The sequence below is a fragment of the Mycteria americana genome, chromosome 8, assembly GCF_035582795.1.
Source record: "Mycteria americana isolate JAX WOST 10 ecotype Jacksonville Zoo and Gardens chromosome 8, USCA_MyAme_1.0, whole genome shotgun sequence".
Taxonomy (NCBI): domain Eukaryota; kingdom Metazoa; phylum Chordata; class Aves; order Ciconiiformes; family Ciconiidae; genus Mycteria; species Mycteria americana.
Genome location: NC_134372.1, coordinates 21605319 through 21622342, shown reverse-complemented (window position 1 = coordinate 21622342; position 17024 = coordinate 21605319). Strand labels below are relative to the sequence as shown.

The 17024-nt window shown below is 59.7% G+C and overlaps 2 protein-coding genes across 2 annotated transcripts; one reads left to right on the top strand and one right to left on the bottom strand.

Moving 5' to 3' along the window:
• The first annotated feature begins 167 nt into the window (after nucleotides 1-167).
• RELL2 (RELT like 2) lies at nucleotides 168-9509 on the top strand. The gene is made up of 6 exons (XM_075510353.1): nucleotides 168-375; nucleotides 2060-2125; nucleotides 2201-2267; nucleotides 2591-2779; nucleotides 6961-7531; nucleotides 9468-9509. Exons 1-6 carry the CDS (start codon nucleotides 168-170, stop codon nucleotides 9507-9509), a joined length of 1143 nt encoding a protein of 380 aa, XP_075366468.1.
• A 1231-nt stretch (nucleotides 9510-10740) lies between these two features.
• Nucleotides 10741-16319, bottom strand: FCHSD1 (FCH and double SH3 domains 1). Its single transcript, XM_075510105.1, has 19 exons — nucleotides 16210-16319; nucleotides 15788-15885; nucleotides 15497-15542; nucleotides 14547-14620; nucleotides 14140-14284; nucleotides 13929-14065; nucleotides 13788-13851; nucleotides 13552-13680; nucleotides 13250-13372; nucleotides 13072-13167; nucleotides 12876-12983; nucleotides 12661-12765; nucleotides 12204-12434; nucleotides 12039-12122; nucleotides 11770-11926; nucleotides 11439-11644; nucleotides 11244-11340; nucleotides 11099-11166; nucleotides 10741-10946 (listed from the first exon to the last, which is right to left on the bottom strand). Exons 1-19 carry the CDS (start codon nucleotides 16228-16230, stop codon nucleotides 10881-10883), a joined length of 2055 nt encoding a protein of 684 aa, XP_075366220.1. The 5' UTR covers nucleotides 16231-16319; the 3' UTR covers nucleotides 10741-10880.
• Between the last annotated feature and the right edge of the window lie 705 nt (nucleotides 16320-17024).

Genomic DNA, 17024 nt, shown 5'->3' with positions numbered 1-17024 from the left:
ATGGACCTGGTGGTGAGAGAGATGAGCCCTTGGCAGCCCACCCCAAGCCAGGAGCTGGCTCTTGCCCAAGGCGGACGGGAGGAGGAGGAGGAGGATGGGCACGGAGAGCCTGGAGGGGGGTGAGCACCAGGGTCTCTGATCCACCTTCCCCCTTCTCCTAGATCCGCATGTCAGACCAGAACAGCACCGACAATGGGGAGGCAGACCCCCAGCACAGCCTGTCTATGGTCTTCCTCCTCGTCCTCATCTTCTTCATCATGGGGCTGGTGGGCTTCCTAATCTGCCATGTCCTGAAGAAGAAGGGTTACCGGTGCCGGACTTTCCGGGACGAGCTTGACCCAGATAACAAAGATGTGCTGGCGGAGCTCCAGGCCAGTGAGTGCTGGGGTGATGGGGGCTCAGTGGGGGCTCGGGCGCTGCCTTTCACTGGCATGGACTGATGCTCCTTAAACACGCTTCTGGGATGTGGGCTGAGGGTGGGAGGGTTACCCATCACGTGCCACTGGGTTGGAAAAAAGGGATGGGGTGGCGAAAGCAGCACGGCGTTCCCCAGGGATCTAGAGTGTGTGGCTCGGAGAGCCCTCTGATCTGCCGGCTCTGCAGGCTGGCGAAGGCTGGTAGTGCCAGGGAGGTGGGAGCCAGCATCTGGCCCTTCCCAAAGTGGTGTTATCATCAAAAGATAATTTTGATCAACAGCCAGGACCTGCTGAATCCCCAGCACCTGAATTATAATCCATGTTGCCTACAAGGAAAGCATCCCCAGCCAGGGCATGAGCTGTCCCTCTGCCCCTTTGGCTTTAGGAGGTCCGGCATGGGGCCAGCAGGGTGTTTGCTATCAGTTATGTGCTCTTCTTCTCCCTGTTGTGCTCATGCAGGCCAGAGGAATAGGGGTGTTTCCTTGGGATCTCTGCCCCATGCTGGAAGGGGACCTTTAGGGGTTTTTCCATTGCTTCAGGCCATTGTAAGTGGCTCTTGGGTAGTAGGATTGCGAAGTCACTGCAGCATTGAGCGTGGGTGCAAGCCAGAGCTCAGTCCAAGCAAGCTCTGTCATTTAGTGTTTTCATGAGACTCTGCTGAAATGGAGAGGACATGTTCCTCCGGCTGCTTCCTTGCCTGAAAACAGCCAAATGGTGCTACATAACTCCTCTGGCTTCCCTATGCCATCAGCAGCGCTCAGGAGGGTCAGCACCTCCCGCTGACGCTTCTCATGCATGGGAGAGAAACATGGCTCCCTCAGCTTGCCCACGGATGCAGTGGGAGCTTCCAGGAGTCCTTGGATTCAGTGACTTGGCCGCACATGACATGGAGACAATGTCTGAACCTTCTGGGATTTTCTTTGCCTACTGGAGTTGCCACAGCCCAGGGAACATCTCTGTGGCCTTCCAGGAGTGCAGCGGCAGCCCTTGACCATGCTCTTTGAGGCAACTGCCTACCAGGCCACAACTCTGACCTGCTCACGGGAACATACAACACTGCAGACCGGGCTGAAGGTCCAGCCAGCCAAGCCTCTTGTCTCCAACAGTGGCCAGATGCAGGTTGTGATGAATGCTGGGGATGAATACTACGATGGAGCAGACACCGAGCCAAGTTTCCCCAGCAGACTTTTAAGCTTCTAACAGTGTGTAGCTCTGGGGCTTTCTCCATCAGAGATGGTTTCTCCATATTTAACAGGCCCCCAGGTTTCTTTTCTGTGAACTTGTCCCATTTACCCTTGGAGACTTTTAGCACCTGCAGCATCCTGCACCCAGGGGCTCCAGGGCTGGACTGTCCCCACGAGGAGCCTTCTCTTTCAACTTGTTTTGAACCTGCTTCCCACTCATTTCACGTGATGTTCCCCAGTTCTGAAGGAGCAACACAACCCCGCTCTCCCTGCGCACATGGCTGCTGTTTTAGCCATTTCTTTTCCAGGGTGAGGGATCTGGTGTTCCCCAGAGGCTTCCCAGCATGATGGGGGACACAAGGCTTCTCTGACCTCTCTGTCAACGTGGCTGCTCCTGGGAGGGACTGGTGAGCTGAGTGTCCGAATCCCAGCACTCAGTGCCACATTTTCTCCTTTCAGATGAAGAGGAGGAGCTGAATGAGGACACTGTGGAAAAGATTGTGAGATGCATAATCCAAAATGAAGGTGAGCATTTCCTAGGGCTGGCCTGGAGACTTGCTCACTGCTTTGGCTGACACATTCCCTTTTTCCTCTCTTCAGCAAATGCGGAGGCCCTCAAGGAGATGCTGGGGGACAATGAAGGGGACATCCCAGTGCCAGTGCCCAGGTGAGGGAAGCCTATACCAGCTTGCGGCTCTTGCAGTTTAAGGGAGAAGCAGCCTTTGGGTATCACCTTAGTCTGCAGACTCTTGCAGCTAGCCCCTTTCCAGCTTGTTATAAAGCATCTTCCCAACAAGAAGTCCTGCTCCCCCGAGGGCTGCGATGAGTGCTTCACCCCACTGTCAAGTGTAATATCACTTCTCATTCCAGTCCTCACAGGAGGTCCCCTCCAGAGCTGCTGCTTCTCAGGGCTTGCCGCAGTGAGGCTGCACCAAGTTTGGGAAGACTCCTCCAGATAACACGACCTGTCATGTCCTTCTCCTATTGCAGCCTTTGTCCTCACCGTAACAGCCAGGACGGGGGCCCACCACATCACCACACAGTGCATCTGGGCTCCACGCAGGCCCCCTGCATCCACTGCAGCAAGAGGAAGAGGCACCCACTGCATCGGCAAGGACGGTCCAAGGATGGCAAAGGCAGGATGCATCCTGGAGAGACCACCGTCTTCTCAGTGGGCAGGTACTTAAATGAGCTTTGCCAGACATGGGCCATCTGCTCTGATGGACCAAGCATTGCGGAGAGTCTTCTCAGTTCCCCTGTTCCCTTCCCCTTCCCCAGTTGCCCCACGCCAGGCACCCTCTTGCTCTTCCCTCTTTAGATGCCCCAGTAGTAGCTCTGCAGCTGGGAGTCCTGAGGACTCAGGTGCCTTCTGCACCTGGAAATGCCTGTGGTATGTGGCAGGCCGTGATGCACTGGTGGCTTCCCTCCTTCTCTGGGAAGGTGACTCAAGCCTGGCTTGTCCTGCTGACTCAGTGCTGGGCAGAGCCCCAAATCCACGTCCTTTCAAAGCTGGCTTTCCCAGCTACGTGCGAGCAGGGCTGTTGCTGCTCAACAGGGGCAGTGACCCCAGTTTTAGGGATCTCACTAGGAGGGGGAGGAGGTAACAGCAGGTCCCAGGTGTGTGTTACCGACCACCACCTCCAGAATGAAAGAGTGGCTATGCTACTCCAGGTCATTACCTCCAATGATGACTATAATTAGATGCCATGGGAGGAATATAAGAATAGGGGAGTGTACCCAATACTTCCCACAAATACTCTTCCAGTCCCCACCTGGTCTCACCTCAAGGGACTTCCTGAGCTGCCTGTGGTCTCTGTCTAGTCAGTAACCTTTAGTACAATCTGCAGGCTTGCCCAGGTTGCCCCATTCCCTAGCAGAAAGCAGGCACAAGACCTTTAGCAAGGTCTTCCAGGGCTCAGCTCTGTACCACCATGGTGACCGGGGCAGGGTGACAAGCAACTGCTGGTCCCCGGCTGGCCACACTGGTGAGGCACAAAGCTCTGCTGTGCTCAGATCCTGCAGCAGGTCTTCATTCAGGGCCTAAGCCTTGATGAAGCTCCATGTTGTGGTCCAGAGAGAGAGTCCTTTCATGGTGATGTTCAGCCAGAGCGGGCATCGGAGTTGTGGGTTCTTCCACCATCACAGCTAGGAGTCTCAGTAGGGAGGTGAACTGGGGGCTTTATGGGGAGCTGGTAAAGGGGAGAGACATGCCAGACCTCCTCATGCTGAACTCCAGCTAAGATGACACCTTCTGGAGACCAACAGCTTCTGGCTTCCTCTTTGCCCTTTGCTGTCAGCTGTCCTTGGTTTAAGGGGTGGTGTTTGGTAAGCCAGATCTCTGCACAATTGCATATTCATGGCTAATCTCATTCTCTGGCTGGTACCCAGCTCCATCCACTCCTCTGTGTCCTTTGCCCATGATCTTCCCAGTCTCCTTTCACTCACCTCTGAGTGCTGGAGAAGGTAGTCTTCTTTCCTAAAGGCACTTTCCCTCAAATACTGGTTTCTTCTCCTTATACTTAATATCCCGTGTCACATCAGCCTTCTCCACAGGACAGTCATTACATTTCTCCAAGGTTATATTTTAAAAGTTTCCACTAACTGAATCTCCTTGGTGTGAGGTCCAACTGCTAAGGGGCCTATGTGCCTGTGAGGTACAAAACTACCTCCAAATTCTGGTTCTTGTTTCCAAGCTGGCCCTTTTACTCTTTCAGATCCCAGATGACTTTTCTGGGACTGCCCTTGCTGTGTCTTATTTACTGTGAATATCCTCATTGCACAGAGTACCTCGATTCATGACTGATCCTACATACAAATGCTCCTTTACCCAGCTCTTCTGTTGCAATCCTCAGGTCTTGTTCCTCTCTTTTTTTTGCTATTGTTTTTGTTTTGGACACAGTGATTGAGAGTCCATCCCCCTTCCCTATTACCTACAGCTCATTGACTGAGTCTGGTCCCCAGCTGGTATGCACAGGCTCATTGCTAGGAGGAGTGAAATTAGTGGAGGTCCACCAAGATCATCAGGGGCTGGAGCACGTGGCATGTGAGGAGCTGCTGAGGGAATGGGGTTTGTTTAGCCTGGAGAAGTCTAAGGCGGGGATCTAATTGCTCTCTAAAACTACTCAAAGGTGTGGGGGGAGTTTAAATGAAGATGGAGCTGGACTATTCTCAGAGGTGCACAGGGAATAGCAAGAGACAATGGCCACAAGTTGCAACAAGAGAAATCTGGATAAGACTTAAGGATAAACTAACACCCTGAGAATGGTGCAGCCCTGGGACAGGACTCAGAGGAGTGGAGGGATCTCCATCCTTGGAGATTTCCAAAACTTGACTGGATGGGGTCCTGAGCAACCTGATTGAGGGTGGGAGGTGGCCCAGTTTCGAGCAGAGGGTTGGCCTGGAGACCTCCCAAGGGCTTTTCCCACCTAAATTAGTCCATATTTTGGAGGTAATCAGGGCTATATGATCTGTACTCTCATATTATTTACCAGCTTTACCAGCTGTCTTAGGGCTTTCCCTAAACCAGTTGTCAGTGGCAGAGTTCGTCCACCAAAGCATCTGCATCTGACCCTCCATCCTTAGCCCGATCAGCTGCAGTATGTCACGTCCTATTGAATCAAATGCCTTAGTGATGCTGACTAGGCAGGCAGCCAATGCTCTCCTGCCTTTCCCCTCACGATCCAGAGGTTGGTTACATTACCTCTTGTGCCCCCTCCAGTCCAAACCCTGCCTGCTCCTTTGAATCTGTTCCTGGCTCTTCCAGGCTGACATTGCTTGATAGCATTACCAAGAAATGATCCTGCCTCTCGTGCCTCCTCCCCGTCCCTCTTTGAGACTGGAATGTTCTCTGGTCTTCCCGAATCGCAGTGCTGGTGTCATGTCTCCAAATATCTGGATAGACCTGAAAGGTCACATTTGCCGCTGCTTGGCCTGACCTGAGCAGTCCTGTGGGTACCTCGTCCAGAGCTGGAGCACTTCTCTTCTTGACCCTTCCAGTCATGAGCAGCACTTCTGACTGCAATGCTGAGGGGTCTGTATTGTCCACAGACTGTAGCCCAATCCTCAGTCTGGCAGCAGTCTCCTTCATCTCTGGCTTCTCATCTGGGATCTGTTCTTATCTCTTGGACCTTTCTTCTTAGCTTCTTCCTTCAGGATGGCCATACTGCCATTTGCTTGACCTTTGGGTCTTGTTCTTCTTTCAACCCCAGCAGTGCTTGAACTTTGCTGCTGAAATCGCAGCTGAACCTCAGCAGAGCCAGGGCCATCTGCAGCTTCTTCATGTGTGACTCAAGCGCAGCGAGAGCGGTTGCTGGGTGAGTCATGGGCTGCATGAAGTCTCTGTGGTGGGATCTGCATTCTTTGGCTGGTGGACACCAGCTCACCGTGGAAGAGATTTCCCATCTGCTGGTCCAGCAGTGGCTTGCATTGCTTACAAAGAGGAATCACAGCATTAGTCACAACCAGCTTACTTGCAATTCAGACTTTTAGGCTTTGCCTATGCGTTACCCCTCACAAATCCCCAAATTATGGTAGATCCCTAACTTCTCTCTTCTCCACAGGTGCAATATTGCATCACCTTCGATTATAAATGCACCCTTTGTGGGTGTCAGACCAACTTCTGCAGTTGTTCTCCTGCCTACCCTGGAGCTCTGAGCTGTTACCTGGTACATGGTGGAGCCTTGGTGAACCACCTAGGTATCATCCATCACTCCAGGGGATGGCGCACAAGGTGCTCTGGCAGATTTTAGCCAAACAACTCCTCCTGGCTTTTGATCCCTCTACCCAAATATAGCTTGCCCTACCAAAACCTTGTCCCTGCCTTCACTTAGGGTGCACCACCTGCCAAAAACTCTGGCTCTTGTTCCCCTGATGGCAGCTGGTCGCTGGGCGCAACATCCACATGGCTCTGCACGGCTGTCCCTTCCTCACCAGCCTCAGACTGGTTGCATTTCACCTTCTGAATCAACACCTGAGTTTCTGTACAAGCTCCTGCTCATCCTGGTTGCATCTTGGAGCATTTCTAAGAGCTGCGACCCATCTTGCTGTGTGGAGGACAGACTGACAGGGTCTGCACCAGCCAACATCTGGATTGACCTTTTCATCCTTCTCTTTCTGTTTGTTTTGCCAAAAATGAAGGGAAAAAAGGGGTTAAGTCAGTGGGGGCATGGCTAGAGTGGGGATCAGTGGTTTTGAATGGGTCTGAAAGGCTGGAGATCAGCACCAGTCCATGACAAAGAGATGAGAACCAAGGCTGGAGGTGCAGGCAAGCTGGAAATACAGCTGGGAGGGAAGGGATTTTGATCCCTTCAAGTCCCTTTACAGGAGGGAAGGGATTTTGATCCATCCTGCCCCCATTCCAGGTTTCGTGTCACACACATCGGGAAGAAACCCACTTTCCACGAGCAGCAGGATGGTCCCCTGCCCGACGGCAGCCGGGAGCTGAGCACAGAGGAGCTGGAGCACAGCAGCGACCGGCTCCAGCAGGAGTGGGCTCACAATGGGACTGTCCCTACGGGTGGTCTGCAGAACGGAGCTGTCCAGAAGGGTCCCCAGAGCAGCAAGGGTGGGGAGCAGAGCCGCTCCACCACCCCAGCCCCGAACACACCAGCCAGCTCCGGCACTCGTGACAGCAGGCGGGCGGGCAAGGGGTCCAGTGTGGCAGGCTCGCTGCAGGATGCTGGCACTGCTCCCAGGAGTGTGAGCTGCCAGAGGAAGCTCCTGAGCCATCGGGTGCTGGGAGGGTCAAGTCCCAGCATCCCAGGAGAGCTGGTGCAGGAAGGAGCCAGCATCTGCCTGGAGGAGCCTGGACTGGGGTCAGCAGATGAAGTGTCGGATATTCACGGGAGCCTGAGTCTGCACGAACAGGCTGATGAGTTGGGAAGAGATGAGAGCAGCAGAAAACAGCCTGGAATGCAGGACATGGGGAAGCAGGTAGGTTCTACTTCTTCCTTGTCCCAGTGTGGTCCCCTGGGCTGGAGGGTTTGAACAGTTGTGGCACAGCACCCCAAGTCCTGCTGCTGACAAGATCAACCAGCCCAAGCACAGTGACATGAGCTGTGCAGTGGGGACAGGTGAGCCAAGGCTTGCGCCAGGCTGACTGTGGCATGGGGCCTGCCCTGTCCTGCCTACTCTGTTTCTGCTTACCTTTTTTGATTGCATTTTCCCATCTGTTTTCTAGTATCTGGGGCATGCAGAATCACCATAAGAGTTCCCACCCTGCTGGTACCTGCACTGCAGGGGAAAAGGGAGGTCACTGGTTGACTTGCACAGGGGATGCTGCAGACCTGCTGCCACCTGCCCCTCGGGCAAGGGATGCATTTTTCTTTGTGGTTGGGCTCTTTGGGGACATCCATTGGGATCACTTTCTCTTGACCTGGGGGACCTCTGACACTGTACATAGCTTGGTCTCTCCAAAACTGTAGCCTCACTGCAGTGCTGGGGCTCAACGTAGCCAGCAACATACAGGCAGGGACAGATGTCTCTAGGAGCCTTTCTTGCCTTGAAGGCCAGGAAATGGTGAAGCCAACTGGTCATTTCTTGGTTGTTCTTCCCTGCTCCAGAGGGGCTGGTGCTGGCTGTGCTCGGAGAGGAGGACAGCCCACCCTGCCTGGAGCTCCCAGCACCCTGATATCTCCCAAACTTCCCACCCGACCACCTTGCTGGACGTGCTAGAAAGCTCCAGGGCAGCACTGGCGACGACACTGCTTGGCCATCGATGGCCCCCAATTTAGGGGATTTGCTCCCTGCCACTGCCTCTGGGCTGTTACCACTGAGCTGTTGGTGGTGGTAGCAGACACTCAACGTGTTCACTCACTCGCTCACCCATGGTTCTGCAGTTAGGAAAAGACAATTTTCATGGAAGAGGGCTGAGGGAGGGCACCTGGTGCGATGTCACCCCACTGGGGCTGCCCGCATCAAGCAGCCCCAAGAGCTGGCTTTGGCTCACCCCACAAAACTGGCACTGGGGCATATGTGGCAAAGCCCTTGGAAGAAAAAGGAAGCAAACTGTCCAGGTAAAAATCCCGGTGTGCTTCAAAGCCAGGGACATTCCCTGAAGCTGGCTCTGCTGGAGCTCTATGGGCTGGGCATGGCACATGCCAGCAGCCCTTGGCAGGGAGGTGGGATAGGGCAGAACTGGGTCAGCGTGGGAGAGGCCAGGGAAAGGTGCCTAGCTGAACGTAGGCTAAGGAAAAAGCAGGAACCTGCTGTGTTTATTGTTGCCCTCTGCTTTTTGGTGGCCAGGCTGGAAGGTTTGAGCCATTTTGAGGAGAAGGGCAGCCCAAGGCAGCCATGCAGGACAGAGCTGATGGGCTGTAGCCCTTCTCCAGAGACCTGGAAAGGTGGCAGCAGGTCCTCCTTCCTCCTGTGGCCCACTATGCCTTGGGCAATGGCTGTGGTCCCTCTGATCACCAGGGAAGCAGTTACGTATAGGGCAAGCCTAGGGACACAGTGATTTTTTTCCTCTTAATCTGTCCCCTCTATGGTGCCAGGCTCTTGCCTTGGACCCTGCACCAGACTTTGGCGTGTTGCTTTGCTGTGCTCCATGACACGGGGTCCCAGGAGAACGGTGATGGGACCTCATTGGGATGTTTATCACCAAGCCCTGGCACCACTCGGACACTCCCTTATCCCCTAGGTCCCAGCCAGGGCCACCATGAGGATTGTTAGCTGCTGCTCAACATGTCCTGCAGGTGATGGGGAAGGGCAGAGAGACGGTGCTCAGGATGTAGTCAGCTCCTGGAGCCTCAGTGGGGTTCTGCCCACTGGCCCATGGGTTAACGCTGTGGCCAACGGAGACCCGGCCCCCCACCCCAGCACCCCTCTCCCACAGGAGCGCTGACATCCACATCCCTCCTCCATCCCACAGGAGCCCAGCACCGTGGTGCAGGACCAAGGAGCAACTGTGTGACGTAAGTTCTTGTCCCCAGCCCCTGGGGTGATGTGGGGTGGAAAGGCACTGGCAGTGTCCCTGCCCTGGTGGGGCAGAGCCTGGTGATGGAGAGAGAGTGAACCTCTTCTCCAGGATGGTCGGTTCCCAATGTATTGGGTTCTGCACGGGCAGGTCATCTTGCCCACATGCCCAGCCACAGGCAGTGATGCCAGTGGGCAGCTGTGCCAGCTCTGGGCAGACACGGGACCAGGACAGCCTGGTTGCGGCTGGCGGGGGATGCCACAGCCGTGGGGATGAGCCCCATCCTGGCCCTCTCCCTGCAGCTCCTCTCCGCTCCTGGCTGGAGCATGGATGGGAGGCGCGTGGCCCCTGGTCCCCATGCCGGGCTGAGGGCTCTGCTGTGGGGGGACCACGGGGCAGCCGGCCCTGGGCGAGCAGCTACGCGCTTGGCATGGCCGGAGTGATGCGCCGACGTTACAGTTAACCGCACTTGGCACCAGACCTCATCCCATTGGCAATAGGTACCCAACTCCCACCCACTGCACCTGCCCTGGAGACCCCCCCTGGTGGACCCCTGGGCCTGGCAGGGGCAGGACAGCACCCAGTCCCTGCTGCCCACCCAGTCCCCACAGCCCTCCAGTGCTGGGGGAAGGATGCATCAGAGGGGGCTGCAACGAGGGGCAGGGACAGAGGCAGCGGCTCAAGTCCCCCCGGGGCTGAGGGCAGCACCCCCCCCCCCCCACCTGGCACGTCCACGGCAGAGCACAGCCCCCCGGGCACCCCACCATGCAGAGCGGTCACAGGCACAAATCCTGCACCAGCAAGGGACCCTGCAGGTCCCCAGGAGATGCTGGCAGAGAGAGAAGCCTCCAACCCCATCCTGGCACAGAAGGGGCCAGAGCCTGTCCCGGGGGGCAAGATCGCACCCTGGCCAGGCCAGCAGGCAGCCCTTGGTGTGTAACTGCACTGTACATAGACAAGCTAAAACCATTAAAGCTGCTGAACCTTAACCAAGTGGCTTTATTGGGGCACAGCCCCCACCTGCCCACTCCTGCCTGCGGGGAGGTGTCCAGGGGGCAGGCAGGCCCCGGGGCTGAGCCCCCTGGGAAACCAGGGCTGCACTGGGGATGCACGGGTGATGCCAGGCAGAAGGCTGGGTGAGATGGGGCATGGCCATGGCACTGAGCACCCCAATAAAGGGGCTGCCAGGATGCCCTGTGCTCTATAGGAATGCAAATGGCGCTGGGCAGGATGTGGCCCCCAGAGAGACCAGCTCGGGGCTCAGGGCAGCACCAGCCCCTGCTGCTGGGACAGCAGCCCGTGGGGGTGCGGCAGTTCACTTGGGCGAAGCTTTTTGGGGAGCAGGGAGGGACAGGGGCACCCACAGGGTCAGCTGAAGTGCAGCTCGGGGTCAGGCTCAGGGGCTCTGCCGGGCGGTGGTGGGGGCACGCGGAGCTGCGGGGAGAGGAGAGGAGATGCTGTGCTGACACACCAAGGCTTCTCGCCCCCCTCCAGACCCCCCAAAGCACAAGGGTGGCACTGTCCCCTGTTACAGGAGGGCTGGGGGCAGGTTTGGAGGGGCACAGCATTGCTGTGATGGGGCTTACCGGCTGGAGGCAGGTGGCTGCCAGGTTTGGAGAGCTCTGCCCGCTGCCCGTGCCATCCTGCCTGCAACCTGGAAGGGCCTGGCAGCTGAGCCCAAGTCTCTGCATGCCTCCCCAGCCCCTTTCCCAGCCCCCGCCCGGCACTCGCCTCGCAGCGGCGTTTTGGGAGAGAGGCTGGGGGCCAGGCTGGTCCTGGGCACAAGGCCGGGAGGGGAGAAGGGTGGTGGAGACGGTGATGGCAGCTCCTGCGAAGACAGAGCCAAGAAAGGTGGGAACAGCAGCCATAGCACAAGATGGGGGCTCCTGCATGCAGAGGGGATGTGGTGACCCTCCCACCACCAACCTGCCCGGCTGCCCCCTGGCCCCCAGTGAGCTCCTCCACCACCAGGGAGGGGAAGACACCAACGCGGCCGTTGAAGTCGCCTGTCCAGAAGCCGTCGTCCACCTCGTCAGGGGCGCGGGGTAGCACCCGGATGATGGCCCCCTCGGGGAAGCTCAGCTCCTCGGGGCTCTGCCCCTCATAGTCGTACAGGGCTCGCACCAGCCAGGCTGCAGGGAGGATGGTGTGGGGGGCTCAGCATTCCCTGGTGCTGCTGAAGGGGCTCAGCACCCCCTGGCTATCAGCCCTGCACATCTGTCCCCCTCCCCAGGGAAGGTGAGACCCCGGCACCCACCTCCAGGCTCCAGTACCAGCTCTGCGGCCATGATGCTGGAGAGCTGGTGGTGCAGGGCAGAGAGTCCTGGGGTGCCAGCCCCAGCCCCTGACTCACGACCCAGGGACAGCAGGTACTTTTCAGGGACGTAACCAACCTGGCCCACCTTGTTCCGAGCCTGAAGGGGCAGAAACTGCGTGACTGTCCCAGTCCCTGGGGCATGGACAGCCCTGGGGACCTCCAAAATGTGTCCCCCCCCAGCCTGGAGGGGGGGCTCAGCCCTCTCCCACCTTCACCCACTCCTCCACATCACCATCCTCGATGACCTCCAGCTCCTCGCCCTGGGTGATGGACAGCTCATCCGCCTGGCAGCCCTGCAGGGGACAAAGTGGCAGGGAGGCTGGGGGTGCCAGCCCCGGGAAGGCAGGGTGAGCGGCAGGCACTTGTGGCTGTACCTGGTACCCGAAGATTACCCGGCAGGTGTAGGGGTAGGTGTGGGCAGCGGGGCTGGGCTCATCATCCTCATCCGGCTCGTCACTGTCCTCGTAGTCATCGAACTCAGCAGGATCCAGCCCTGCGGGTGCCTCCTTGCCTGCCCCCACCATGGCCCCTGCCAGCCAAGTGTCCACGTCCAGCCCTGCTGCCCGCAGCAGTGTCAGCCGTGCCTCTGCCTTCACCCGGCTGACCTGGGGGAGCCGGGGGGGATATTGTCAATGCTTAAGGGGACACCTATGGGGTGGAGGGACAGCCCAGCCAGCCCTGTTGCCCCTGGTCCCTAGCTTGGTTTGCCACAGTGGCTGAGCATTCCCAGTGTTGCATCCCCAACCACCACACCTCCCCATCCCTGCATCCCCCACCCCTGGGGGTGACAGACCTCAAGGCCACCCCGAGCCTCCTGCTTGGAGGACCCACCTCTGCCTTCCGGATGTTTTCCTTCGCTTCTTCCATCTGCCGCTCCATGGTGGCCGCCTCTGCCTCTGGGACCTGCTGCCGCCTGGTCTCCAGCCGCTGCAGCATCTGGGTGGGCACCCACAGGTCAGCAGGGTGGTGGGAGCTGGGGGGGTTGGGGGGGCAGAAGAAGCCCCTCCTTGAGCCCCCCTGTGCTTCATGGGAAGGACAGCACCCACCTCCTCACTGTGCGCCTTGTTTTTGTGGTCCCGAGCCACCCGCGTGGCCCAGCGCCGTGCCTCCTTCTCCAGGCTGGCCCCATCGTCCCCCATCGGCAGCAGGCACACCTGGGTGAGGACAGGGCGGCTGAGAAGAGCCTGGCTGTGAAGACACCCTCCCCGCCCTGCTGTAATGTGTCCCCCCCGCGTCACCTACCTCCTCCACCCCGGCGAGCTGGAAGCTCTGCTCGGGGGCCAGGGCAAAGGCAGCGTGGTCCTGCAGGAAGAGGAGGAGGTCCTGCTCCCGGCACACCTGCAGCAGGGGAGCAGCATGGGACCAGGGGGCTCACCTGTCCCCTCCTGCCTCCCCTGACTCCTGGGATGGGTGCCGTTACCTGTGCAGATGCCTCCACAATGCCCTGGAACCAGTCCCGCGTGGCCTGGCAGGTCTCCACCTCTGTCCGGCTGGCTGCTGACAGGTGCTCCCGCAGCCGCTCATAGAGGTCACCATCCAGTGCCTGGGGGAAAGTGGCACTGCCTGCATCCCCACGGGGAGCATCCCTGACTCCCCAGGGCAGCCAGCCTTGTGCCCGCACTAGTAAGATCCTCCCTGCTGCATGCCCTCGCAGCGGCACAGGGGAGATGCTTCTTGCGTGACCCCAGGGAGGGGATGCAGGGGGGTCCGAGTAGCTCCTACCTGCATGGCGGCAGGTAGCTCTACCTGCCGGTAATGCTCCAGGTGGGCAGTGGCAGACACCAGGGCGAAGCCATACTCGTTCTGCACCCCTGCAAGCTGCCTCGAGTGCTCGGCCAACCGTGCTGAGAACTGTGGGGATGGAGAGGGCAGGGCATGGTGATGTGGTGGGGGCCACCAACCTGTGTCCCCCCACATCCCTGTACTTGGGGACCCTGCCAGCCCTCCGCGCTGCTGACCTTGGCGCTGAGTTTTTGCAGGCTGGCCTTGGTGTGAAATATCCTCCGGTCGCTCTTCCGGAGCCTGGTGAGGATGGAGGGTGGGGATGTGAGACCACCCCATGGCCATGGCAGCCCCCCTCTGCCGTCCCCTCCGCTCACCGAGCCTCCATGTCGGCTGCCTTGTCCTTGGCCACCTTGCTGCTCCGCTGGAGGTGGGTGAACTGCTTCTTGGCCTTGTCCAGCTCCTTCACCGTCTCCAGCAACTCCGCTTGTGCCTTCTGCAGCCGCTCGATGCCCTGCAGGGAGTGTCAGCTGGGGGGGACAGCTGTCCCCACCGCCCGGGCACGGGTGACATGCCTCGCCCCAGTACCTTCTTGAGCATCTGCTCCTTGGAGAGGCGGGTGGTCCGGGCAGCCTCCGCAGCGAGGGCACGGTAGCTCTCCGAGGCAGTGACACGGATCTGCCCAGCGTGTGCGGTCCCCTCGATGACGCCCTTCCAGACGGCAACCGTGCTTCTGCAGGTGTGGGTGTTAAGACAGGGCAGGGTACTCTCCTGCCTCCCTGCCAGCTTTTGGGGATGCCTGGCAGGACAGCCAGCACCCCCAGCCCCTGCAATGCCCTCCGAGTCGGGTGCCACATCCTTGGAGACATCCCACCCAGGGCTGCATCCCCGGGACACCTGAATCCTGGTTGGCATTAAGCATCTCCCAGCTGGGAGAGCCACAGGCAGGCGCAGCCAGCCCCAGCCCCTTGTCCCCAGCCCAGTCCCCAGCCCACCTCGAGTCACTGGCTTCGCTGCGGCCCCGCTGCCAGTCTCGCTTCACGAATTGGCTTGCCAGCCTCTGCAGTGCCTGCGGACAGACCCATCATCACCAGCACTCCCCAACCCTACTGGGGACACCAGCACCCCGCCATCCTGCTCCAGGGCCGAAACTGGGCTCCCTCACACTGGCTGCCCACCCCATGGGTGTCCCCAGAGCAGGGGACACACACCCCCACCCCCCACAGTGGCTCAGTGTCAGCAGGGACCCCATCACTCTCCCCTGCAGGAAAACCTTTCTGGGGAGCAGCCACCACCAAGAGAGGACGCCCCCACTGAGGCTTTTGGGACAGAGGACCGGCAAGGGCACAGCAACGAGGGACACCAGCTGCAGAGGCAGAATAGAGGAGCCCCCAGCAAAGCCAAGCACAGCATGACCCCAACCCTGGAGGGACTGTTTCCCCCCAGCCTTGGGGGGAAGAGGGAGTGGGGTGGCATGGTGCGCAGCTGCAGGAAAGAGGGATGCATCTCTGCTGCAGGGTGTCCCCAAGGGATGCTGTGGGGACATCTCACGGAGCAAAATCAGGCTCTAACATTTAAGAGCAGAGCCCTGTGATGACCCAGCAAACAGCAGAGCCGGGCGGTTTCGTCCTCCTGCAAGGTCTTCCCTCCGGGCTGCCAAAATACCCGAGTTTCGGGCCATGCTGTGCTCAGCAAAGCACCCCAGCGGGTGCCCTAACGTGGTCAGTTCCCCCCAGCAGGGAAAATGCTGAGGCCATCCGCCACCAGCCTCTGTGGCTGGCACAGAGCAGCTAAGCCCAGCTTTGCTTGGATAATTTCCAACACTGCCCATTGCCTGTATGGGGGGGGCCATGCCATGCTTTGAAACACCCCGCGTGGGAAGGACGGGGCTCAGTGCTCATGCCTCCCCGGGGCCTTCGGTGCAAAAAAAGCAGCACCTCCTTACCTGCCCGTACTCCCTGTCGATGGCAGCCCTCTGCTTGCTGTAGGACCTGCGGGGAGAGGGCACGCGAGGCAGGCAAGGACTCATGCAAGGGGGGCAGGGGCAGGCCGCTGTCACCATCACCCCCTGCACTGGGATGTCCCCATCTGGCCACCCCAGTGGGTGATGAAACCCACGACCTTGACGCAGCAGGCTCAAGGTGAGCTGTGCCTGGCAAGCTGGCCCCTGTCCCACGCATGGGATGAACTGTCTGGTCTCAGCTCGTGGGGGGGGACACACGCGTGGGGACCCTACCTGATGTCCTCCAGCAGCTCGGCGTCCCGCTGCTGCTTGCCCTGCAGGCCTGAGAGCTGCTCAAGAAGGTGGACTCGCACCTCCTGGGTGAGCTTCACCTGCGGGACGGCACCGCTCAGTGCCCGGGGACCGCTGCGGCTGCGGCCGGGCTGGGATGAGGGGGGAGCGCGCTGCCCCCGCCGGTCCCGGTCCCCACTACCCCACCTCCCCGGCTGCTACTGCAGGTGCCGGTGGCAACCGCCCAGCCGCGGCCCCGCTTCCCCAGCCCCGGTCCAGGGCCGCCGGGGGAGACTCCTGATCCCCGCTGCAGGACCCGGCCCTGGTCCGTCGGCACCAGTGGACGACCCGGTCCCATTTTCCTGGTCCAGATCGCTCGTCCCGCTGCCGGGACCCGCCCCAGTGCCTCCCCGGCCCACGCTCACCTTGCGCGGCGGTGGCTGCATCGCTGCGCCCCCCCGGCACCGCTGCCGGTCCCCGCTGTCCGGTCCCCGCCGCTGCCCCGCGCGTGCGGAGCCCGGAACTGCCAGGAGGGCCCGGCCCCGCCCCGCCCCGCCCTCCGCACGGCCCCGCCCTCTCCCTGTTCACCCGCCCCCGGCAAGCATCGCCCCCCGACAAGCATCGCCCGCCCCGGCCCGCCCCTTTTCCCAGGCAAGCCTCGCGTCGATAAGCACCGCCCACCGCGCCAGGCAAGCCACGCCCGCCGCTGTACCCCGCGCGCCGCCTAGTGGTCCGTGCTGCACGGCCCGCTGGAGCGCTGGGACACGGGCACGGCGAGACGAGAACATGGGGGCACGGGGAGACGGGGACATGGGGACACGGGGGCACGGGGAGACGGGGACATGGGGACACGGGGGCACAGGGATATGGGGACACGGGGACACGGGGAGATGGGGACATGGAGAAATGGGGACACGGGCAAACGGGGAGACGGGGACATGGGGAGACAGGGACACGGGAAAACAGGGGGACAGGGACACAGGGAGACAGGGAGACAAGGGGATGGGGACATGGGGAGACAGGGAGATGGGGAGACAAGGAGACAGGGACATGGGGACATGGGGAGTGCTGGGGCACGGGGACACCAGAAAACTTGGGGACCAAGTCCTTGTGTGTGAAGACATGCTGGCCCTGGGACATGGTGACATGTGGGGTGCTAGGGCACTGGTTCTGGGGCACAGGGAGATGTGGGGTGCACTGGTCAGGGGTATGGGGTCATGTGGGGCAGTGGGGCCTCAGC